At 39.2% G+C, this 24,856-nt stretch overlaps 1 protein-coding gene across 2 annotated transcripts in view; it reads left to right on the forward strand.

Annotated features, from left to right (window-relative positions):
- The first annotated feature begins 4,849 nt into the window (after nt 1-4,849).
- The window catches only part of LOC141928634 (protein FAM169B-like), a 40,993-nt gene continuing 20,986 nt past the window's right edge, over nt 4,850-24,856 (forward strand). For both annotated transcript variants that reach the window (XM_074837163.1, XM_074837164.1), the window contains exons 1-3: nt 4,850-4,919; nt 17,672-17,805; nt 20,595-20,694. In XM_074837163.1, the coding sequence (XP_074693264.1) occupies nt 4,886-4,919; nt 17,672-17,805; nt 20,595-20,694 (268 nt within the window). In that variant the 5' untranslated portion in view covers nt 4,850-4,885. The remainder of the gene's footprint in view (nt 4,920-17,671; nt 17,806-20,594; nt 20,695-24,856) is intronic.

Raw genomic sequence — 24,856 nt, forward strand, 5'->3', positions numbered from 1 at the left:
TCTTCATAGCAGTTATCTAGTTTACTAATCTTGATCTTTATCTTACACTCTTTATGAAAGAGTCCAAGTGCTTTACACTTCTAAAACCAAACACCAACAGGAAAATGTATTAGCTAAACCAAAACATTTACTCGGTAATATCCTTGAATAGGCAACATGTTAAAAAAAACTCATTCCAACTTGCAAGGTCAAAGGAACTCTAGAAGCTGGGTTATGGCTCACCGAAACTGGTGAGTTTAGTAGCTGGTCTGTCCTCATTAAACTGAAGCATGAGAACCAATAGGAGGGGCCTGAAATCAAAACATATGCACATTGTCACTGCCCAAAACAAAAGCATATGAAAGTTCTCCTGAGAATTATAACTATGTGGGCAGAGGGTTTCACTGGGTCTTGTTTTGAGTAGGAAGTGTATGTGTGTGCATGTGAGAGAGAGAGAGAGAGGGAGGAATATGCTAAGAATAGAAAGCCACTATATAATCTCAAGAGAGCTGGTAATTGTGAGACTTTAAGAAAAAAAAAATCTCTGAAGCAATCTCTTGGATTGGGTGGTGGCTGAATGAGGTTTGGAGCTATGAGCTGTGCCAGTCATTTAAATCCTCCTGTGCTAAGACACAAAGAAATTTGTGGATTCTTTTAAATAAAAAGACCTTGATTCCACCATCCATTTCTTCCCCTGACTAATACGACTTGCAAAACTAACTTTGGCTAGCTGCTGAGGCTGAAGGAGCAGCTCATACAGTAAACACAGAACTCTCTGCAGCTTTAAATAAGGCAAAATTTGCCACTGACATCAGTGAATTACATCTAAAATACTACAGTCTTTCATTCTCCTATGTCAGTTAAGATTTTTATAAATTAATTTTTATGTGTGACCAGTTAGTAAAACTCTTCCTATGATACTGAACAGGACAATGACATACCAGTCTTCTCATGATCTGTGCTTTTTTTTTTTTTTTAAAAAAAAAAAAAAACACAAAAACCAAACCACTCCAAGTATAGAGTGGTCTAATGAACAAAGCATATACATAGAATATAGCAAGATTTAAGGTCTGTAACTGCTTAGTTTCCTGCATGAGAAATTATGCAAGTGTTTTGTTTGAGACATTATAGCTTCTTTATAGATATATATGAAGGGTAATGTTTGAATGCCATAAAATACTAGGTATTTTATTAGATATTCTTGCACAGTGTAGATATAAGTCTATTAGATCCATGCACTCTGAAACAACTGATAGTATCTCTTTGGACAGTAGTAATAGTTTTCAAAGTGTTCACAACCAGGAAAAGAGAGTAGAAAAAATATAGAGCATGGAAGATTATTTCACTAATCCTTTGTGAAGAAGCTGATAGAAACTTGGGGGGAAACCCCCCCAAGACACTTTTTAATGACTCATCAGTTACGTATTGTCTTCAATAGTTAAGTTAGTCCCTTTCCATGAGTAGAGGTTTGCTGATTTGGTAGTAAAGATTCTGAGACCTTTCCAGTGTTGTTATATGCCTGTGCAAATGTGGGAGGAACACTAGCGGTTTGAATAAACCAGGAATCTGAAGTGCACTGAAATTAATTTTTGCACTGATTTAATTGATCGCTTCTGTTCCCAGGCTTTATGTGCATGGTAGTATACTTGGAGGAATAATGCATGTATTGGAGCTGTACATGTAACAAACAGAAAATAAAGGATATGGTAGCTTCAAAAAAGAATAATAAAATCTTATGGTTAGGCTTATGTTCTACTGAGAATTTTAATTCAGAAATGAAACTTTTTCTTTCCCTAATATTTCTTCAGCTGAAGTTGAAACTACTCTTGGAATTTTTGTGAAAGTATGATTGTAGCTTTAATATTAGCACTCACACATGTATATGTGACCATAACAATAGATACCCAAGTCACTGGATTTTTGAGGTCTGTGCAAATTAATCTCCCCATCCATAATTAAGAAACCAAGCCCTGGATATCTGAAAGAAAGTCACAGACACAGCTGACTCAGCTAAACACTAGTTGTTTTTCTTCTTGCTAGACACAAATGTGATTGGCATGGTGCTCATCTAGAGGTAAAGAAGAAATGGAAGCAACTCAACTATGAAAGCCCTAGTTATCACCTTGAATATTTTTTCTGTACAGTTGTCTGATAAATTTTAAAATTATTTGAGCTGCTGAGTAAGAGAAAAATATGTTTTCTGCAAATGCATTCTGACCACATTGCAGAACTGCCAGAACACTACTCAGATAGCTTTTTAGTACCGACGGTAACAAGAACCGAATATGGCCCTTCATTTAGAAACAGCTCTTTAATTTTTATCTCTTTTATTATTACTTACATATAGTTTTTTATTTCTTGTTATTGGCAGGCACTGACCAATGTTTTAAACTGTTAAGTGGAAGTGCTTAATATATTCCAATTTTTATCTCAGCTGTTCAACATTTAATGAGAGCAGGGAGAAATCAAGCTGTTATGCTATTTAACATTAAACTATAATGGGACTTTAAATAGAAATTTCAGGATCTAACACTCTATATTTCTTTTCCATTCTAATAAAAATAAATGATCCTCAGGAAAGACTGAAGCTGGTCTTTAGGTAGATGGAATGCAATGTCACAAAGAGAGGAGACAAATGTTTCAGTGTAAAGTCTTGCTGTTCCCTGTGGACCAATGCCTCTTCTGTAACAAACTCCACAGAAATGGTAAATGGAAAATGTAATGGCAATTTCACTTATCTTTTTTTTTGGATAGAAAGTGTTATATATTTTGTTGTTGCCCTATTTATATTAGTTCTTCTGCAGTTGTTACCACTGGTGTATATCCAGTGTTTAGTAACAAGAGAAAAAAATTGAAATTTGTATAGTTTAAATGTAGCTAAGCTGTTGGGTGGCTATTAGTTCAGTTCTGGTCTTCTTGCAGTATTAGCAAAAATGAACTGCTGTGTAGGGGCAGATTTTTAAATGTTATTTAACTTTAATGCAGGGAGAAAGTACTTTAGCAGAAGAGCATATAACTCAGGATCAATGGGTTGCTTTTGTTCAGGTGTCATTTACCATGTGCAAAGAGATTCTGCAAGCAAGATACACACAGTATAAGTAATTATTTATCAGCTAGTATGCCAAATAGATAGCTAGGACTAACAGAGATAACTAGGCTAAACAGTAATATGCTTACCACTCCTGATAAAACAACTGATGAGTCTTAGCTGGTCTGGAAGCTCCCAATATGCTGGGGAAAGTTGGTCTCTGCCATTTCTCGGTACAGGCTGATCTCAGCATTACTGAGCTATCTTTGCATTTTCTGCTCTTCTTCCTTCCTTGTCTTTTTTCTAATCTTTCACCAGCTAACTACTGTCATCCCAGCAACAGCATTTCTGTGATTTTAACTTCTTGTCTTTCAGGGCTTTAGTTCATGTACTTTCTCATAGCTTAACAGCTTTCTCAGTAAAACTTAGGCAAGGTCACACAGCAATGCTGCATCAGACTAGGCCTTGGATCAAACCTCTGCACTGAGTGTGAGATGGGGAGTGGTAGAAGGTACAAAGCTTCAAGTGATGATAAGAATGTGCTGAGATCCATGGATGCACTGTAAAACGTGGTTGTGTGACATCTGCTTTTTGGGAGTGTCAGTGTATGGGCTGAGATCACTTTGTCCCGCTGCAGAAAGAAAATACAGATCTACTTTAGACGAGCAATGGCGTACATAACCATGATGTGAAGCACTTAAGACGATGCCTTGAAAACTTGTCTCCAGGTCAGAGAGCTGTTTCCCAATGGTGTAAATGAAAAGGTAAGTTTGTTTCTTTGCAAACTTACTGTTATTTCCATGTACTTTTTTCTTCATCTCTTTGATACTTGTAGCTGCTATTTTACAAATAATTAACGGATCCCACACTCAGGGTAGAAAGACTCCCAGGAGTCAACACCTGGATTCCACTTTCTAGTTTTGACAACTGTGTGTTCATTTTAATCTCTGTACCTCAATTTTCACAGAATCACAGAATCATCTAGGTTGGAAAAGACCTTGAAGATCACCTAGTCCAACCATTAACCTAGCACTGACAGTTCCCAATTCCACCATATCTCTCAGCGCTATGTCGACCAGACTCTTAAATACCTCCAGGGATGGGGACTCCACCACCTCCCTGGGCAGCCCAATCCAACACCTAACAACCTGTTCTGTAAAGAAATAATATCTAGTCTAAACCTTCCCTGGTGCAACTTGAGGCCATTACCTCTTGTGGGGTTTTTTGGTTTTGGTTGTTTTGTTTGGGTTTGGGTTTTTTTGGTTGTTGTTTTTGGGTTTTGTTGTTGTTGTTTTATGGTTTGTAATGACAAACAGCAGGCTGTTTGCCTAGGTTTTCAAAAAGCCTGTCACCCTGACAACAATCACTGCAGTACAAGGCTGAAGAATGCTATAAAAACGTCATTTTCGTACTTACTTTCCCTCATAAACCTTCTGCTTCTGCCACCTGAGTTTAAAGAAACTGGTATTAGCTCTGTGGTTTGTCATTCTGTGCCTTTTAAATGAAGAATTTGGAAGCTGTGTTGGGAGCTTGTGTTTCAAGTGAGGACGCCGTCCTGGGCTGGCACTTGCCGAAGGCCGGGCCTTGATGGCGGAGGACGAGGGCTGCCCCCTCAGCCTGCGGCCACCGTGCCGGGAGCTCGCAGCCAGCTTCCCCTCGCCTCTCCAGCCCCCGCTCCTACAGAAACTTCGCCAGACTCTTTACCGCCACCACCCCCGTCCTTTTGTTTCCCCAGCCGCCCCACGACCGCCCTCCCCGCCTCCCGGCGGCGGCTTTTCCTGTCAGCCAAGCCCCGGCCCGCCTGGCCCCGGGCCGCCCCGCCACCGTCTCCGGGGCGGGGGCGGGCCGCGGCTGTAGGAGCCCGCCTCAGAGGAAGTGATGGAGGCCGAGGGAGGAGGAAGAGCCGCCGCTGGTAAGAGGGGAGGGAGAGCGCTCGGGGGCTCCCCCGCGGCCTGGCCTCCTCCCCCACTTCCCCCACCGCCCCCTGCCCCGTCTCTCCCCTCACGGCGGCCGCCCCGCTCGCTTCTCCTCCCTCCTGCTCTCGCCCTCAGGCCGGGCCGGCTGCCCACACCCGCAGAGGCTGGACGCTGGTGCCCGCCCTGACGCACCGCCCGCCCGGGCTGTCCGGGGCCGCCGCCGGCGCCTGCCCGCGCCTCCTGTGAGGAGCCCGCGGCGTGTCCCCCCGCCGCGCCGAAATGGCGGGGTCCCCGCGGCAGCGCCGCCGGGCTTGCCAGGAGCGGCCAGAGCGCCGCAAAACACTCGAGCCTTTCCAGGAAAACTTTGCTCAGCCGCCTGCGGTCATGACCGGGCGAGCCCCGGCTCTTCACGGCCGTGTTCCCGGCGCCCTGCTTTCGCAGGATCGCCTGAGGGGGGTGGTCCGATCCGACACCCCTGCACAAAGAGGGATCAACCCGAGTAGTCTGCTACAGGGTGATTTGCTCTTTTCCCAAGCGTACAGGTAACTTTTCCAGGTTTTAGGCTAGTTCAAACCTGTCCTGAAGCAGAGAGGAACCGGCCTGATGATTTCTGTCAGCTTTGGTTCGGCAGGTGATGCTGGTGAAAGGCTCCAAACGCCTGTTTCCAGGGTGTGTTTAGAGGTCTCACAGCACACCTGCACGAGTTTGGGACTTCAATGGCTAAGTGCTTGAGAACTGCTAAGGAGCAGAGGGAATACTGTGTAAAAATACTTCTACAATTTTAAGGACAAATTTCAGACGGCATCAACAAGTGTTTATCCAAACTGAACAAAACATGGTTTAACAAAAGAAGCATGGGACAAAAGGGGCAGTAGACACGTTGCTTTTTGACCGCAGAAGAATAATTAGTTGGATTATTTTGGTGTAGAGATGAGATATAACAGGCTTTCTATGCTGCAGAGTACTTGCCCTGTCTTTAAAAAGTATTCAGTTAAAACTTCCTTTGCTGATCATGAACTGACTGTAGAACAAGGAATACGTGGTCTCTAATGATGAATTTGGTGGGGAAAAAAGCAACTCACCCCTCGTCTCCTTTCAGCAGAAGTTAACTTATTGGTCTTTCTGACAGTAGGCAAAGAGTGCTCTGCCCCAGCTGAGGCCAACAGAGAGAACTCAGCCATTCAGTACATGGTGGTCTTATGCTGCTTTGAAGTGAACAGACATTATGTTAGTTCCCAAATGGCAGTGCTCCTAGTGCTTGGTAAGGAAGCTGATTTTAGGACAGGTGGATCTTCTGCACATGCTCCACCGTGGATTTCCAAGGGAGTCTGGCGTGTAAGCGTTCCTGGTTTATATTTGACTAGGAGCACTTCCAAGAATCTCTGTTCACGCACTTGTTTGGATAAGGGCCCATTGCATCACCTCAGTTAGCTTTTGCACTGCTTTCCCTCATGCTCAGTTTTTATAGTCTTCTTCCTTAATTTGTCACGCTAGCAGGTAAATGGTGAGAAAGTGAATTTATCTTCTGAAACACATTTTAAGTTGCTGCCATTTATCTAAAGCACCTACTTCATCCCCTTCAGTAAAATAATGATGTTGTTCATTAGTTCCTCTAGCTGCTCATGGCTAAATGTGCCATAGTCAGATTGCTCTATTTTCTCCCTCCTATCAGCCTCTTACGAAAGTCAAACATTTGTAATAATGCTATTGGTTTTTTGGTTTTTTTGGAAGATTCTCAATTCTGCTGATGTTTTAAATAAAATATCTCTAGATGAATGGGACTTGGTTTTTCATGTCCAAGCAAACATTGTACTGTTGGGTACTTCAGTTAATGTCTACGTTTTTCCTCTGACTTTTACATTACTCTCAAATTGAATGTTTAGAATAGTTCTTCCATCCCCTTCCTCTTTTGGGACATCTGCTATTTGTTTCAGGTATCGTCCAAGTTTTGGCTTAGTTATTTAATTGAATATACCTATGTTTAAAATAATTATGGAACAATTGGTAATAGTTTCATATACTCAAACAATTGAGTATACAGCACACTGTAAGAGCATATTGGAGTCAGCCATTAGCTCTTCTTATGTAAATGGTGCTTTTCAGTTTACGTCATGCTGTAACATGAGATGCTACAACTAGGTCTTGAGGTTTGTTCCCATAACTGTTTTTCACAGGGCAAGATTGCTTACACTTCCAGGTTTCTAAGCCCCTTTATAGGTCCTAGGCAAACCTTACCGTTGAGAAGCAGACCAGCTGTTGACCTGGAACTTGAGGTTCTTGTTTTAAATTCAGCTTTGTCACTTTAGAACACTTTAAAAGTCAGATTTGTATGTGTTAACCATCTAACAGCAAGGCTAGGAAGGACAGTCAGTGAGTAACAAAATACATACAACTCTGGAGCCTGAGAAATAGTTAGTTACTGGATGAGAAACCCGTACATCTAGTTTAACAATTGCTTTAATGAAGCCTTAAATTTCCACCAGTCTCTCTAGGAAGATGGAAATCTCCCTGCCCTCCATGAAATCCATATTAATTGGTTTACAGGCAGGAGGTCAGCAGCCTGGAAGGTGGAACCGCAAAATTCAGGTAGCATATAGGTGCTATATATAATGAATGGGTCCCCCACATCTAGAAAAGCTACTCAAAGGTCTAAGATGAGACTGATCAACAACCATACACCTTCAGTATAACTAAAATCTTACGTCTGGAACAGGCAGAATTTTACTCACGCTGAGGAGTGTGTGTATCTAAGAGGTGAGGACTGTCATAACCTCCTTGCTTTCCATGCCACGGGTGAGGCAAGTTACTGAAACCTTGCTTTCTTTAACATAATAGTTATGGTCTAGAGGAAAGAAAACAGGAAACAAAATCCTAACTACTTTGCTCAAAGAAAAAACAGTCCAAAACCCACCAAACAAACCTGAGTCCCTTTCCATAACAGCATTACAGTGAATACACTCCTTCGCTTGGGGGAAAGTATGAGAAAACAAACAGCACAAGAGAAAGTCTAGCCGGTTTAAATTTGCAAGTGGGAGGTGTGCAGACATTATGGTTGTGAGTATGTTTTAAGAACCTACGTAGAACAGGCTGGTATGTATTTTCCACATCGTGTAATGGTTGCGTACTGAGAGACTCCCAAACACTTCGCGTGGCGATTCACAGTTCTGGTGTGTTGTCTTTGCAAAATGATTGGCAGACCCTCAGGTCGCACATATCTGAAGTAAACTGTGTCCTTCTCAGTTACCGAGCGGTCTGTGGATGCTTAAAAATGTTGTGTTTGTAACCTTTGAAACTGCTGTCTGGTCTTTATAGTATTACTGACAACAGATGGCAAATGGCTCCGCTGATGTAATTCTTGCTAGTGTTTCATTCCTGTGAAGTTGCAGAGTTTCAAAATCTCAGAAAGTACCTCCATATTTTTTCTGTGTAATGATTTCAAGCCAAACTAAATAAAAACATTTTATATTATTCAAATTCCTATGGTGTCATGTGACATTTCTGTAATGATTGCCTTGCAGCAGTTTCAGATAAGTGCACGTTTGGTAGCAATTTAAGGCCTGTGTCCTTTAAGTAATGCTTATTAGTACGTAACAGATGCCATTTAGAAACATTATGCCTTTTAATAGGCTCTGCTTTTAGACTACATGTTCTCATTCCAGGCAGGCTGTGGATCAGGCAAGCTTGGAGGTATGCTGTCGTTTATGCAAAGCCTAAGTCAATTTTCTGCTCTGAAGTCAAGCCATGTGTTTTTCCTTGTTTCTTCCATTCTGGTCATAGCTGCCTTGCTGTGTTTTCCCCCCCTAGTCATATCTTTGGCTGATTGTCAAGCCATTACAATCAAAACCTTTTGCATTTTTAACCACCAGCAGCGGTTTCTTTTGTCCTTACAGAAGAGCCTGTGTAAACTGAATTTGAACACTCTCAGCCTTACTGTCAAGAGCACAGCAAGCACAGAGTTAGCCCTCTGTTGCCAGCCTGTCCTTCCTTCTCTGCTTCTTCCTCCTCCCAAAAGGAGAAAAAGGGAAAAGCAGAGCCATGCTGATTTTGGAGCACCTTCAAAGACATGTAGAATAGCTGACACAATGGCACAGAGAAACAAGAGAGTTGTTTACATATTTCCTCCACTACTTGCAGCTGTTTATTAAAGCAAGTTCTGAGGCAGGATAAGAGGCTTGTGATAGCTAGTGCAGGTGACGTATTAATTTACAGCTGCATAATAAATTTAGCAAAGTGGAAATTACTGGGGGAAGGGATTTTTTTGTTTCTGTGTTGTTTTTTTTTTTTTTTCTCAAATTAATTGCTTTATTTTCAGATTATTCTGCCTGTACAAATTGCTCCTTGCAAGTAATTTGGAGAAAGGCTGCTGGGCTTTCTTAGGCAGACTTCTGCACTCTACTGGTGGGAGCAGTAGATTTGTTAGACGTAAAGCATTTGCAACTCAAATTAGGTGGCATCTGAAACTGGTATCCCTGAAAATCTAGACAGTTGTCTCGCGTTTTCATCGTTACTTCGTTTGCTTGGAAAACATTGTCCTTTCTGATAGCAACCCGGGGCTTTCAGGTGCTCTTGGTTTGCTACACATACTGCCACAGTTTGTATGACATGAGGATAAGGGCTGTGTGTGACCTTAGGTTTCCCACACCTGCTTTGAATGATGGTAGTAATAGGGAAATGTATTTAATGTGGTACTTAAATGCTAGCCCTAGTGCCAGGTTGTGACAGTGGGTGTTTCAGTAATAATTTTAAATGCTCCTTGGTCTTAAAATGTGGCTATTTTCTGAAACAGTCCTGTCAGTCTGTCTGCCTTCTCACCACAGGATGAAATCGTCTTCATGCTAAACCATTTGCTAAACTCAGTTGTCAGTTCCTGTCATTTCACTATTCCTTGTTTATCACTATGGGAGACATTGTCTTCCTTTTTTCCCTTAAGTTATAGGCTGACTTTTGACCAACACATCCTCCTTTCTATCTTCCATCTTTGTAAAGGATTGAACTACCACTATCTACATTTCAACTTGTGATTCATAAAAGCTCTACTGCTGTTCACGGAATCTTTTCTGTCATTTTCCTTTCAAATCAGCCTCTTTGAATAATGAAAATACTTCAGTGATATATTTCAGTGTCATTCAGGGCCTCCCATTTCTTTTTTGCTTAGACTTTAGAGTCAGACTCTAATTTGAGATCAGGCCTGGACTATGAACTTCTCCTGGCATGCTATTTTGGCTATGGGTATGATGAAGTGAGATGTAGCACTGACATAACTGCTGGAAAAAGCCCCTGATATGGACACAGTTGTTCTGGAAAACTTGTATATTTTTCTTCTATCTTTTATTTTGTTTGGGGGGTAGACAAATAATTAAGTTGACAAACCTAGATTTTTGTTCTTAAATATACGAGAAAATCTATGCCACTGTCCTCAGGAGTTGAAGTTAGACTTTTCCAGGAACATTTCTGCCCATTTCTTGGTTGTATGAAAAACAGTACATATGAAGAACTCAGCTCTGATGTTTGCAGGTTCAGAGGTATTAGCAGCAATCCCACTGAATCAATAGAATTTCCTTGAGGAAAACCTGATGTGAACATGAACCTTAAAGTCTAATTAATTACAATCCTGAATGTCCATTTTCTTCAGGACTACATCTTCTCTGAGTTATTCTGTAAGCTCCCTCCTCCTTTTTTACATCTAAGCTCTGTGAAAAAGAGAGTTAAATGTGCAGAAGTATGAATTCCTGATATGTCATAGTTACAGCTGGTAGCACTTCCATGGTTTAACAGTATGCTACAGTTTTTATTTATAAAGTCTGTTTCTGGGCCACAATACCTCAGCTTTTTTCAATTACGTTAGGTTAGAACTTTGTGCAAAACATGCCAGTCCAGATGTGCATTCTGTGTATAATAGGACAGGGGTAGCCTGTTTACACAGATGTATTTTAATTTATCTGCACTCTGAGTTGGGTGTGGCTTTATTTTTGTAAGTGTAACACTGCTAAAGATCCAGCTGAGGAAAAATAGATACAGTTGGAACCTGTTTGCTGGAACTTTCAGTGCGGGAGTACTTCAGGTTAGAGTGGAGGAAATACCCCTTCAATATGAACTTGCTTTTCTAGCTTTGAAAACATTTTAAACATTGTGTTTCATGTAGGTATTTTTCCAAAAAGAGCTAAATAATTAAATCAATTATTTAATTCTCTTTTCAATCTTTTTTCCCATTTCATAAATTGCAGATTACTTTAAGTTTTGGAAAATAAATAACACATGGTTTATAGTAGACCCTGGTCATATGAGGTTCTAAGGGCCTTCAGAGGTCATTGAAGAGAGTGAAAATTGAAGGTGTTTGACATTTTTCAGAGTTAGGCTTGTCTAGTATCTGCCTTTGCTCATCTACATTCTGTTAAATATATGTGTATACTTAAAGCTTTTTTATTCTCTTTTCTGAACTCAGTAGTAAAAATGTGTTAGCAGGAATGGGATGGCTCATATGATAGTACCTTGCATTTGGGATGCCTAACATTTGGTCTGCCCTCCATTTGAGTGACAGAATTTGCAGTAATGACACATATTGCTACAGCTGAACTCATGTATTTAATCTGTTTGGTTTCTTAACCGGGAATGGGATTAGGATTATTTATTTCCCTTCTGCCTTCATTTATTGATTCCATAGCAGAAATTTATTTACAGACAGAAACTTGTGTTTAGTTTGTCTTCTGAAGCCCTTCTTGACATTTGAATTGTGATAGAATAGAAATTAATATATAAATGGTGTTTTTGGATCGAAACATAGAAACCTGTTAATGCCAATGCATCTTTTTCATCCTTTATGTTCCAAGAGTGATTGATCTATTAGTAATGGTGAAAAGCAGTGCAGGGGGGAAGAACATTGTTTTCATTAATGATGTACATGTGGTTAAGAGCTACCTTGCCACGTTGGACAGATATCACACACAGCATTTGTCCACTCCATTGCCACCACATGTTGTTGTGATACTGAAGTCTCGCTTACACTAGAACTTGGTTTTTGACATGTACTTGCTCAATTAAATTCAGGATATGAGAGTCAGGTTCTGCATGTTCTCCCGGGAACGTGGCAAAGACCTCTTCCTTCCTTTGAAAGGTTAAACAAATATGGTTGTCTAATGATAACCACATGCCTAGAGTTGTTCAAGCTCATTGGAGGGAAAGAAGAGTTGATGTTAAGCACTGCTGTTTAACACAGAGCTCCCACTCCTGTGAGAGTGTAATCGAAAACACTTGTATGTGCACGATTTAGAAGGGCAAAAAAAGTTATCTTTAGATCCTAGACGCTGTCATGGTTGTGCTGCCATAGTGTGGCAGTGACAGTCCACAGGAGAACAGAGAACAATTTATGTTATATGACTTCTTTGTCTTTTTATGTTGGGACTTCAGAGGCACTGATAAGAAAAACGTCACACCCTTTTGAAGTGGTAGATAAGACATACACTTAACTGATAAGAAACCAGACAGAAGATGAAGTGATTTGTTGGGGGCCACAAAACCACACCTGTGTTAAGAATAAATCTTAGGAGTTCAGGTCTCAGTTGCCTGGTTTAATTACAAGAACACTCTCTCTTAAATATTGATGTGATATACTGTCATTTTGTGTTGGTGCACATGTTTGTCTCGTATTGCAAAGTGTTTTTTGATTTAAAAAAAAAGGGAAATAGTTCTTGGACAAAAAACCTCACAATACTGTCAGAAACACTGAAAACCTACTGAAGTTTGATTTTTTTTTTTTAATTGTGAAATATATTAGCATGAAAATAAAGCCAATAAGTAAAACCAGTACTACTATTGCAAGCATTAGAAATGGCAAAACTGAATAAATAATGAAACTTGAAAGTTAGAAATGTTCTTTTTATCTATATTGTTTCTGCACCACTTGAAATCAGATTTAAGTATTTTTCATATTTTTACATGTAAAATTATTCACAAATTTGTACGAATGTATAAAGATGCGCAGTCCAGATACAAATCCTGTGGTGACTGATGGCTTTTCTGTAAACATACAATTCTTAATGGATGCATGTAATGTCATTCTCTGTGTGTGTAGAACATGAAAAAGTAGTTGTAGGATAAATGATTAATTCACTTCAGACATAACACTTTTCATGCTTCATCTACGGTGAGGTTGATGTATTTTGCTCTACAATCTAGCTGCATCCTAAATGTCCTTACAAATCTCTGAAATGGGCTTTTCAACAAGTAAGTCTTTCCTGGGAGTACCAACAATACCTCAATGCATCTTAATCAACTCAGTGATGTGTCGAGTCTGAAAAAATTGCATCACCAACTTTGTTGGTTTAGGGAAACAGTATTAATAAGCCACACATGAATGCAGGGATAGAAAATTCTTAACAATGAAAACAAATATCTCTTGTTTAATAAATTGGGTTCATGGTCAAAAAATACAAATATATTGGCAGTACATACTAATTTGAAACTTAAATGAGTATTTAAAGGATCTTTACAAAGAGACAGAGTTGATTGTCCCAAGTTGTAACTGGTTTGTTAGATAATGGCAAAATAGTAACACTAATACATAGGTACTAAAATGACTAGTCTAGTGAAAGAGAGCTTGAGGGATATAATGGTGATATTAATTGCTGTAGCATTATACTAATGAGATAAGTCTGTGGTTATCTATATTCTAGTTAAATTATTTCTATTATGGCACAGGGTTTAGTTGCAGAGGATATAAAAGGATCATCACAAAGAATCTTCAGAATATCTGATTAGATTGAAGCATGTCATTTACCTTCGGGCATTACAGCAGTCTGTAGTTTCACTTGTGGAATTTCACATACAAGTGTGTGCACCATGTGTTTTCTGTTGTATTGAGAATAAATTATTTTGCCCATGGAAAAATATTTCCTGCTTACTTTAACTGATAGAATGAAATTCTTGCTGAATCTGTAATGATGGTGGTCTGTCTCTAATCTACAAATATTAATGTGTAGTTTAAAGTAGAATATTGTCTTCTATTTTATGCTTGCATTTGTTATTTATCTATCTGATGCAGAACATAAACATGTTAATCAGATCTATCTGGATTCCCACATATTGATGTTTCTGGATCATAAGTGAAGTGAACTTTGTCTGACTTTTACTTCTCAAGAGGGATAATTGTCTGTGAAACGACTATAAAATTCAGCTCTCTATTTTGGAGAAAATCAGAGCAGCGGGTTTAGAAAAAGTTGAGTTTAGGGATCAGGACTGAAATGGGGGCCTTGGTTTATGCCTTATTGGCAGAGTTGTGTAATGTCTTAGACTGAGGTACCTATAGGTGCTGGAGGGTAGTATCTCATAAAGATGACTGAGTTGTATGGGCAGTGCCCGCTTGTGTGTATAGCTGGTTTTAACTATAGCTTTTTCAGTTTAAAAATCAGATTCTTAGTGCAAATTGATGACAGATCACTAGAGTGAGAGGATATGCGCTTACACATCCTCGCTTGAGAATGTGGCCCAGACTGCTCCATGGAAACAAAAGAGGAGAAACAGAATCCGTGTTAGTTTTTGCTTTAAAATCTATTCTGCATGCTTGACATGGAAATATGCCCATTCACATTTCTCATTTATCTCTAGAGAAGTTTTTTTCAGTGGAATTGCATATACTTCCTCCTCCTTTGCCCTGAATGCTGGTGCCCTGTAAAAGACAAAGCCTGGTACCTCTCTGTAAACGCCGTAGAATCCGCCTAGATGATGTCTTGACCTTGTTTACCAGCTTTGGCTATTTAAGATGGCAGCCACTTCAGAGCTAATGTCAGGAATCCCTCTAATGCAGTAGGCCTCCCGTTCTAAATTTACTCTCCTTATGGTTTATGGTCCCTCCTCTGTGGCTGCAGCAAGAGGCCCCCTTTTTATGACTCACCCCTCCTGCCCCCCTTGCTCCCCCTCCCTCCCTCCCTCCCTCCCTCCCCCAGATGGTAACCCTTTGTGCACATCGCCTGTTTGCAAGGAGTGCTCGCTGGGTGTCTAGCAGATTGGCTGCCACAATGTGCTCTTTTGTTGCTGCTAGGTAAGATCAAATTCGAATGAAATCCTGTAAATCAAATCAGGTTAAAAGGCTGTCCTTAGAACTTCGCAATTTTGGTATCCCAGGATGCTGATAGGGGCCTCAGACTGAAGAACTCACAGGAGAAGAGCACTGCTTTTCTTTTAAAGCAATGTTAACAAATTATTTTGCATTTGATTTTGGAACCTTTATAACATCCTGTTAGCCAGCAATTATTGTTGTAGTCAAATGCCTAACAATAGTTATGGTTAGACTTTGTTGAGGTGTTTTTTTTTTTTGTTTCTGTATACAAAAAAAGCATAAAAGGGACACATACGGGAGGGCAAATATAATTTCTTCACTTTTTACTAGGGAAAACTGGGAAATACATTAGTTAATGTAAAAAAATTCAAAATAGTGAGTTTTCTTCTGCCTATGGCAGCTGAACAGCATTTGTGGCATGTGTGTGTATGTGCACGTTTTGGGGGGATGTTCACAAAAGCCAGCTTTAGACCAATCTGACTTCTTGAGGAAACCCCAGGGTACCTAAAGTTAGAGTTCTGCTCCGTATTGTCCCTAAAGGAACTTCACTCTTTCCTCTCCCTAACATACAGAAGCCAAGACAGATTTGTTTTCTTAATGAAAAATTTTTGGATTTCCCCTTTACTAGAATATGTGCTCCTAACTCACTTGGGTGTTTTCAGAGTATTACACAGGAAAGACAAGTTAACAGGTAGTTTAAAATGGTTTTAAGACAAAAAAATTACTTCTATGGAAAGCTGTATTAATGGAAAGTTGATCAGAAGCTTTCTCTAATGCCTCATTATTTAATCTGTGACATTATTTCATCCTTCAAATGGTCACTATTACTTTAGAATACAGGAATATTATGTACAAGAAACGCATAGTGTAACTTTGAAGGTACTAGTTGTTTTGTTCAGTGAGGAGAAAAAATGATTGTGCTTATCAAGTTGCTTTGGTTTAACAATGGCAGGATGTAGCCTTGTAAGCAGTGTCTCATGAATAGTATTTATTAGCATGGCCAATATTATTCTTTGTGCTAAATTTAAGTCTTACATGCTGCTCTTTTGCAAATAATTAATTTACTAGTAAATTTACTTAAGTAAATTACTAGTTTTTAATAATAACCTTTAATTTTTTTCCCTTATACGCCTTCTTTGCTCGATGGTGTTAAAGACTACGCTGGGGAAGGCCAGGCCTCTGCAGAAGAAAACTGCCACTGCTAAGTACTGGCTGGGATTTTACAATGTGACTCAACTTGCCAGTGTTGCAATGCTGTTTTCTCTCCCATTTTGTCACATACAAAGATACTATGAAAACCATTTACAGAGTAGCTTCTGTTCAGCATTCTGACTACATAGCTTTGCTGTCAAGCCTCAGGATGTAAGCTGATTGCCTGCAAAGGGCAGGAAAATAGTGTTTAAAGCATTTTAAGCAGTGCTGGGTGGTGGTGAATTATCAGTTGTAGTTTCTTACCCTTTTGCTGAGGAATCAGATACTGATCACTGCCAGAGGGAGAATGGTGGGACCCTGGGTGAATAGTCTGACCTGGTACTGCAAATCCCATGCTCCTACTTTTAGATGGAAAGGTATAATTTTCAATATGGTACTTTTATGAATCATAGTTTCTAAATCTTAATATAGACAGTTCTTGCAATGACCCTCGTAAGACTGTTCATTGTCTCAGCCATTAGCTTTACACTTACTATCAGTGCAGTTATTTCACATTAAACTTGGGTCACGGGAGCTGCCATGTGAGAACAAACCATGATTAAAATGGAGGATTCAGAACTGAGACTCCAACTACCAGTGTGGTAGAAGATTTTGTCCTCAGTTTGAGGCTTACAAGAGCTGCAGGTGTAGCTTATTCATTGAAAGCTCCTTAAATGGAAACTATTTCCTTCCTATGGTAGAAGACTGACAGAATACTATTTAGACTGCTAACCCATTACTTCTGATGTTCTTTATCTTGAGCTGGTGATGAGCCACCAACCAGTCTGGTTTGTTATATCAGAAAGAGGTTGTTTTGCTCCTCGTGAGCACGGAGTTGGACTTTGCATTTAGGTAACAGGCATCAGATGTATGTAATTTTTGGTATCACATGGATACCCTTCAGCACTGACTCACATGGATTTAAAGTTATGTTGCATTAAAGATGATGGTTACTGTTTTGGGAACTCTTATGTGGGTAAATATTTTAATATTTTTTGACATTATTTCATTGCTGTGAAAGTGCCCAACTGAAGTTACTCAAAAAAGACAAAGAGAAAACTAATGATACACAACAGATCATGGACTGACCCAGAAAGGGGCAGTCTTCCAAGAAAGAGTGGAATCTTTGGAATTATTTTCCTGTTACATTTTTGGACTGTACTGAAACTCAGGTTGCATTTTGAAGAAGTTGTTTTTGCTCTTCCAGCTTTAAAACAATTTACTTACACCTAGAGAAATTTGAGACTGTGCTTGTTGAATTCAAAGGAGACAACTGTGATTTGATGCTGTCATGCTTCTACTTTGTAAAATTGCATGCCAAGAGGTAAATAACACATAGATAGGTTTTTTACCAGCCTTTCTATTTTAGACTAGGATTATATGAAAGGCTCTAATGGGAACAATAAGGTCCAGCTACACCAGGCAGCTGCTGGGAAGACTGAGGTTTTAAAACTCATGTTTCTTAGTTCATTTAAAAAGTAAAAATATCTTATGTTTTAACTACAGGTTGCCTTTACCTGGTAGATACGTTAGCAGGAGATCCAGAGGTTCTGCGAGTAGATGCTGAAACATACCATGAAAAACTTTTGAAGAAATCATCATCCACTCCTGATGTTTTGTCAATCCCTGGAGGAGAAGAGGTAGTAGGCTGATGTTTTTCATACTGCAAGTTAGACACTTGCAAACTAGTTTGATGGCTGTGCTCATAGTCTGTCTGTGAATAGGGGTAAACTGGTGTGGCGGGATTACAAATCTCTTCAAATCAGCAAATTCTGCATTATTTCAAATAGTTTGCATGCTGCAAATGAGAGATAAGCTTAAACTACAAGTCTAAAACCCCCTGAGTGTGCATGAGGGTTTGAAGTACTTAGCTGATCTTTACATCTTGACCTGCCTCCTTATAGGACTGAATCAAAAGTAGATTTGATATATGTTTATACCATGGCACAGCTCTGTATTCTGCCTCTACAGAATTTTGTTTCCATTCTTTCCAATACTTACACTGGTAATTTTGAATATGGGTCCTCCCAAAGGAATTCTGATCAGATGTGATTGATAGATGCTATAAATACTGTAGGTGCCAATGCTTTAGGGTCCATTCCTGAGCCACCTGGGGGGATTGCATTGGAGATGACTGAGCAGACCTGTTAAAAATTCTGACCTCAGTCACCTATGAAACCTTTCATTCTGAGCATTTTCTAGATCATAAAAGGTGTGCTGGCCTAACTGTTATTATACTATCAAACCAGTAAGTGGATTAGTTGAAATAACTGTTTGGAATATGGTGGCTTTTCTACAGTTTAGGAAAATAATATGCAGTAGTTTCCAGAAAAGCGCTGTTTCAGGTGGGTAGCTTCATCTTTGAGCCGTGAATGTAACTAGCTTTAAATACTCTTTTAATGCCCTCTAGTGGACCATGTAGGGTTAAATACAAACAAACCTGAAAATGCAAAGATCCCCCAATTTAGGGCTTTTGTGTCCTTACCTCAGCCTTTCATGCCTGGTTGTAGTTTTAGAGGCTCATTTGCTGTTCCATTAGAAAGGAGGGTAAGTTAAAATCCCAGGCAATGCAGTGTGTATTCCTGCAATAATAGCTAGACACAGTGAGATCAGTTAAAGGTGGACTTCTGGCTTTTGATTTTTGAAACTGTCTTGATTTTGTGGCTTGTCATCAGACCTTAAATACATCACATGACTGATTTGAGTCTCATAGCAACACATTTCTCTTTGCATTCATTTAATTCAGGTCTAATCTAATCTGCAGTCAGACAGCTAGTCAAGGGCATAAGTAATGGTAATGTTCTTGATGTATTTTTCCTTATACTCTGTCACGAATAGTTCAAAGAATGTTGATATTTTGTAATTAAAAATAAATTAAATGTAATAAGGTAAAGCTCCCATCCCCAGTGAACGACTCAGCTAACCATCTCTATTATATACCTACAATCTGAAGGATGAGAATTTTGGTGTTTGAATAAGGGCTGCAGTTACCAGGCTTTTTTTTTTTTTTTTTTTTTTTTTTTTTTTTCTCTGTGCATCTGAATTAAAGCAGGTTTCAAGTGGCAGGACTGGCAACCGTGAATAATTATTTAGCAAGTGTTAAGTGGCTGTCAGCTCACTTGCTCGGGTCACAGAACTTCTTTTTGGTATGGCATGGTCTTTGGTCAAGCATTCAGCACACAAATAGCAAGGATTATTGCAAGTCGGGATGGGAGCACATTGGCAGCGTTCACAGAGAGCTATGCTTGGCTCATGCTGATGTTGTTAGCACCTGTGAAAGTGCACATTATCTTATAAAACAAAACAACAATCATAGCAGTATTGGAAACAGTACTGGCCTTTTCATTATAGTAATGCACCCAGGTGCCCTAATGGCATCGATGCTGTTATATTTGAAGCATGCAAAGAACGACTGAATCCCCAGAACATACCGAGATTTCGGGAAGCTCACGAATACAGATTTCAGGCAGTTTTCATTTTTTTTTCCTGGAGTCCAGTGTTGGCATAGATGATCCCAGAATTCTGGCACTCATAAACTAGTGAACACTGGTTTCAACTTAAAGTTGTTATCTTGAATAATCCATATTCATACTACTCCTTCCATGCACCAAGAAATATTAAATGTATCACATGACTGATTTGAGTTTCATAGCAAACTGACAAATGGGTGCAATTAGAGAGAGAGGCACACCCACACATACACAATGGACCAGATTTTTGAAAGTACAGTACATACTGTGCTAAATTATGCACGCTCTTTGCCTGTACCTAAACTTACACGAGAGCATTTGCAATATTCATATGGAAATCGTCATCTCTATGCATATAGAGCTGTTTGAGCACAGTAATTTTGTGTTTATGTGTCACATCATTTAGAAGTTTAGTCTAAGACTTGAGAGCTTGAGAGCTGCATCTTGATTTTAGCTTTGCCTTCAACATAACCACCTTGTGCCAATTATCTACCCTCCCTGTGCCTCACAGATAAACTGCCCAGGCACTGCCCTAGTGCTTTGATACTCCCTGTACCCTGAGGCTTAATTCATTGTTTGCAAAACACCACAAGTACTCAGCTGGACGATGCTGTAAGAAGTGCAAGTTGTATTTGTTTTTATTTGATGTGTCTGGCCTTTCATAACACCATTTATCTGCATGTAACAGTGTTCAAAGCCAGGTTATTTACTAATCATAGTAAGTCGGCATTAAGGTCTTTGCTAACTTTGGTAGCTTGATTTCTTTTAAATTAACATTACTTACTGATAATATTAGAATATTATGTATGTTTCAGTGCCTTGAAATTCAGGACTGAGAGGGTGTTGTGCTAAACTTATACCATGCACGTTAGTAAAACATATCATAAGTGTATCTAATACATGAAATATTCTCAGGAGCTTTGCAGTACAAACAGCTACAGGGATTGTTTGTTTTTTAGGTTAAACTTGAAGATTCCTGTGTGTGTTTTGTTCCTCTCTTCCGAAATAATTCTACTTGCAAAATGTTGCTGTTAACTGATCCAAAGGATAAAGAGACAGGTTAGAATTGGTCAAAATATTTTGAAATTTGAGTAGTTGTACTTTCTTTACTTTTAAGATGGTCTGCTTGCTTATACATTTAAATATTTTGGGTTTTGTTTAGAATATGAAGTGGATTCAGCTTGCCTGTCAGGGATTTATGTTGCTGCACTACTGATTAGAAGGGAGGATTGACAATCAGGGCTTTTAAATTCTATGCATAGACCTGCTGGTAGCTGAAAAATCACCTTGGGTAAATCTGTTATTCTTTCTGAGTTTGTTCAATGGGGTAATATTTTTCTAATTCAGAATGATGTGAAACTTAATGCATTATAGTTTGGATAGAATTCTGAAATCCTTAAACAAGAGCAAATATATATGTGAAATTTTATTAGGTCTTACTGATTCTTATTCATATTATTTTTATTTTATTATATCTTCTTCAGTCCTAGGTTTAATTGCTTCCTATTTCCAATACTGGTGTGTGAGGGGTAAATTTGGGGTGAGACCGTACTCAGGAATTGAGCTAAATCCATTTTATTTGGCAGTTCTCCCAAGATATTCTTTAAACTTTACCAGGTTTGCCTTGCTTACTGCTAGTAATGTTGGTGTTTTCCCATTACAGCCATGTGTCAGCCTGACAGGGATACACTACAATTGTGTTACAGGCAGTAGAAGTCAGCATGTGCTTACTGGTGTTTCTGTTTCATGAGTCACTGTTTACAGTATCAACAGGTTATTAAGATTTTATCAATAATTGTATCTAAATCTTATCTTCCTGCTATCAGGATTGTAGTATCTTCAGACACAGCCTGATTTCTTTGTACTTACTCTCTTAGGCAAGTGTCTTTGACTACGGAATGTGAAAAAATACAGATGCAAAATAAGTAACAACTCTTGATTACCACTGTCATTAATGGGAAACTTCACTCCAAGCTGAGGAGTACCAGAAGCCCAGGCTAGGACCCACCTAGGTTAAATGAGGGGTGCTGGAGCTGTTGTGAAGCAATGGGCTATAGAATTTTTGGAACATCTACAACAAAGACATGAACCTATGCGTTGACCAGTTGTGTCACTTAGGGAACACAGAACACATGAAACCTCTTAAACTTTCAGCTTCCAAATGTGGCAGCAAACTAATGACACCTGTCATTAAAAACATACTTTTTTCTTTTTTTTTTTAAAAAAGAGATAAGCTATAAATTATGCCTGAAAGGCTTTAATAGCCAGTATTCTTAGTAATACAATAAAGGCCAGGCAAAGAAGTTTAGCACTCTGCTCAGTTCTAAAGTGTGTCATGTAACTATCTTACGCTCCTAGAACAGGTACTATTAGTGTAACTAAGTATTCATTGTTCAGTCCAAACCCTGTAACCAGGAAATGTCTTCATAAGAACAAAACACAGATTAAAATCATCTGTGGTTAAAGGTGAACTCTGCAAAGTTTTCCAGCTCCTTTTACATACAATTTCAATTGGACGTTTGCTAATGGGTTGTGATTCACATAGTTGAAGGTAGGAGACCTTTCCAAGTTGCAAGTATAGTTAAAAGACTTTCTGGTCCCTCTAAAACTACTGATATAGAATTACTTTACTGACATTAATTTATATATTCTATTAACATTTTTCCGAAGAGAGACAGGCACTGGTGTGATAAAGGAGAGAAGTGTCTACACCGGAGGCCAAACTTGCTCTCTGAGTGCAGTTGTGCATACCTACTGACTCATGCTCAAAGGAATGTAGTGAAAACAGCATTAACTTAATTTAGGATGCACAAGAGGAATGGGGGTCTGTAACAACTACAATGAAAAAAAAAAAAGAATTATTAAATAAATGCAGGTGAAAGGAGTGCATTTAGCACAAATCGTCAGTTAAATGATCTAATGGTATTAGGAACAACAAGTATTAATGACATACATGTACACAAGGAAAAAATTATTTCCCACAGGAACAAGTCAAACAAGTCCACATTGGAGCCTAAATTATATGATAGCTATCTACCTTAAAAGCTTAAACCTGGCAGAATAAACACCTTATTATATTCTAAACAACAGACTGAGTGACTACTGTGACCCCCTTGCAAAACTTTAGCTTGAGTCACCAGCCCATAGTCACAGAACCAATCTCACAGAGATCAGTAAGTCTAGTTATTTAAGTAAAGGCCTACATCATCTGGCTTTTAATAATTCCTTTTAAAAGTATGATTTAAAGGATTTTACTGGAAGTTCTTTGTTTCTGGATTTTATATGCTATAAACATGTGGCCAGCCTTCCTACACACATCAAATTTGACTGATGTGATTTTTTTCTTTAGATGAGTTTTAATAAATTTTCATTAGTCCTCTGAAGTCTGCTGGGGTGTGTGTATATGTGTATGCATACCTATACATATGGGTATATACATTTGAAGTATTTTGTCCAGATATTTTTCCCACAGTTCAACAGATTTGGAATTGACTCTTAAGGCAGCAGACTGTGTTAATGTGGCAAGTCCATCTGGATTTGCTTACCTATATGACCTTTTATTCTGACCAGTGGAACAGATCAAATTGTTTCAAAACCAATTCCTTCAGAGAAAAGCAGTATTTATTAACTCAGTCATCATTACTTAAGGACACGGACAGAAAGTTAAAACACTAAATAGGTTGCATGATTTTTTTTTCCTCCCTTGAGCTTTACATTTTTCTTGTGAACTCGAGTTTCGTCCAGATGGGTGAAGCAAACAATCTTGCTGTAGTTGATCTTTTCTCTTTCTGATGTGCTGTCTGGTATGTCTGCATTTTAGTCTTACTTCACACCAGGAGTGCTCTTAGAAGCAAATTTCCTGGTTGTCCCCACTTACTGTGCTTCAGTTAATATCAAGGAGCAGTCTCGGAGTGCATGAACTGGATTACTTTTGGCTGAAATGAAATTAGAGGATGCACTCCAGAAGCATACCGATGTACCCCAACCTCTAATGGCCTTGTAGTTTTCAGCACCAGCCTAGAATTTGTAAGCATCAGATTCTCTGCACCAAATGTTTTGCTCTGTGAATTCAGTTTTGTTAGTGTTAGTCTTGCTAATGCAAACATGGCCCACTGATTTTTCCTCTTGCAATTAGTTTGGACATTTCTGAAGTCCAGTGGGGGAAGGCAGCCAGGGGTGTTCCAGGATATGCTGGGGTAGAGGTGCTTTACTGAGAAGCAACTGGAAACAGAGTAGAAGAGGCAGATAATAAATGCATAGGGCACGTTTAGTTGTGTTCTTCTCAGGTCCTGGTGTGGATAGTGAAGGAGCAAGAAGCATTAAAATCCTCATTATTTGGTTCTGCCACTGCTCACGTGATGCTCTGAGACCATATCATACTGCTCCCGAGAGCCACAACCTTCCTCTGCTCTGGTGGTTCTGCTGACTGGTGACTGCCAAAACCCTGACTAGAGCCTTTTCCATTTATTGGTTCTCTTCTCCAGCTCTATCCCTGACACCATGAGTTCCTTCAGCTTCTCTCTAATATCTCCAGCTTTGCTCCTGGTGGCTTCCCAGCATCCCTTCCTCCCTAAAATGAACTCTGTACCAAGCCTTGACAATTGCTGGGGTTAACCACACACCTGGGCAGTACCTTCATCTCAGTGAGAAAGCTGTATACCTTGTATGTCTTATGTTCATATGTGATGGGATTTCTTCTTTCAGCTTCATTTGTGTTTACATCTATAATGGTTAAGTATTGCATAGATAAAATGGTGTATATAATGCTTATGAAATAATAGTCACTACAATATACTTATTTTCCCACAATTCCTGAAGAAAATATTGTCAATCTAACAATATATGTTTGAAATTCTAATAATTTAGACTCTGGAAAAATACTGGATTTAGCAGCCTAGCTACAAGTTTGCCTGAGAAGATCTTTAAAGTTTGATGGCATTTGATTCTCGAACATAGGTTAAAGAGGGGTTGATTCCAACACTGAGATTTATATCTGATCATCTTGATCAGATGTCTTGTCCAGAAGTTGCGTCTAGCTTGTGGTCTGAAATGACCTGCATATTTCCAAGAGAAAATGGGTATGGTAGCTTTTCCACAGGACTTGGTCTTGGTTGGGAGCATTTTTAATTTATTTTTGATGGGCTGAGTGTTCTGTTCTGTTAGTATATCTGTACGGATATTTTTATGAGAATGTAAATTGTGTTGTAAGGGCTTACAGAGC

This window comes from Strix aluco, chromosome 12, assembly GCF_031877795.1.
Source record: "Strix aluco isolate bStrAlu1 chromosome 12, bStrAlu1.hap1, whole genome shotgun sequence".
In the NCBI taxonomy this organism is placed as follows: domain Eukaryota; kingdom Metazoa; phylum Chordata; class Aves; order Strigiformes; family Strigidae; genus Strix; species Strix aluco.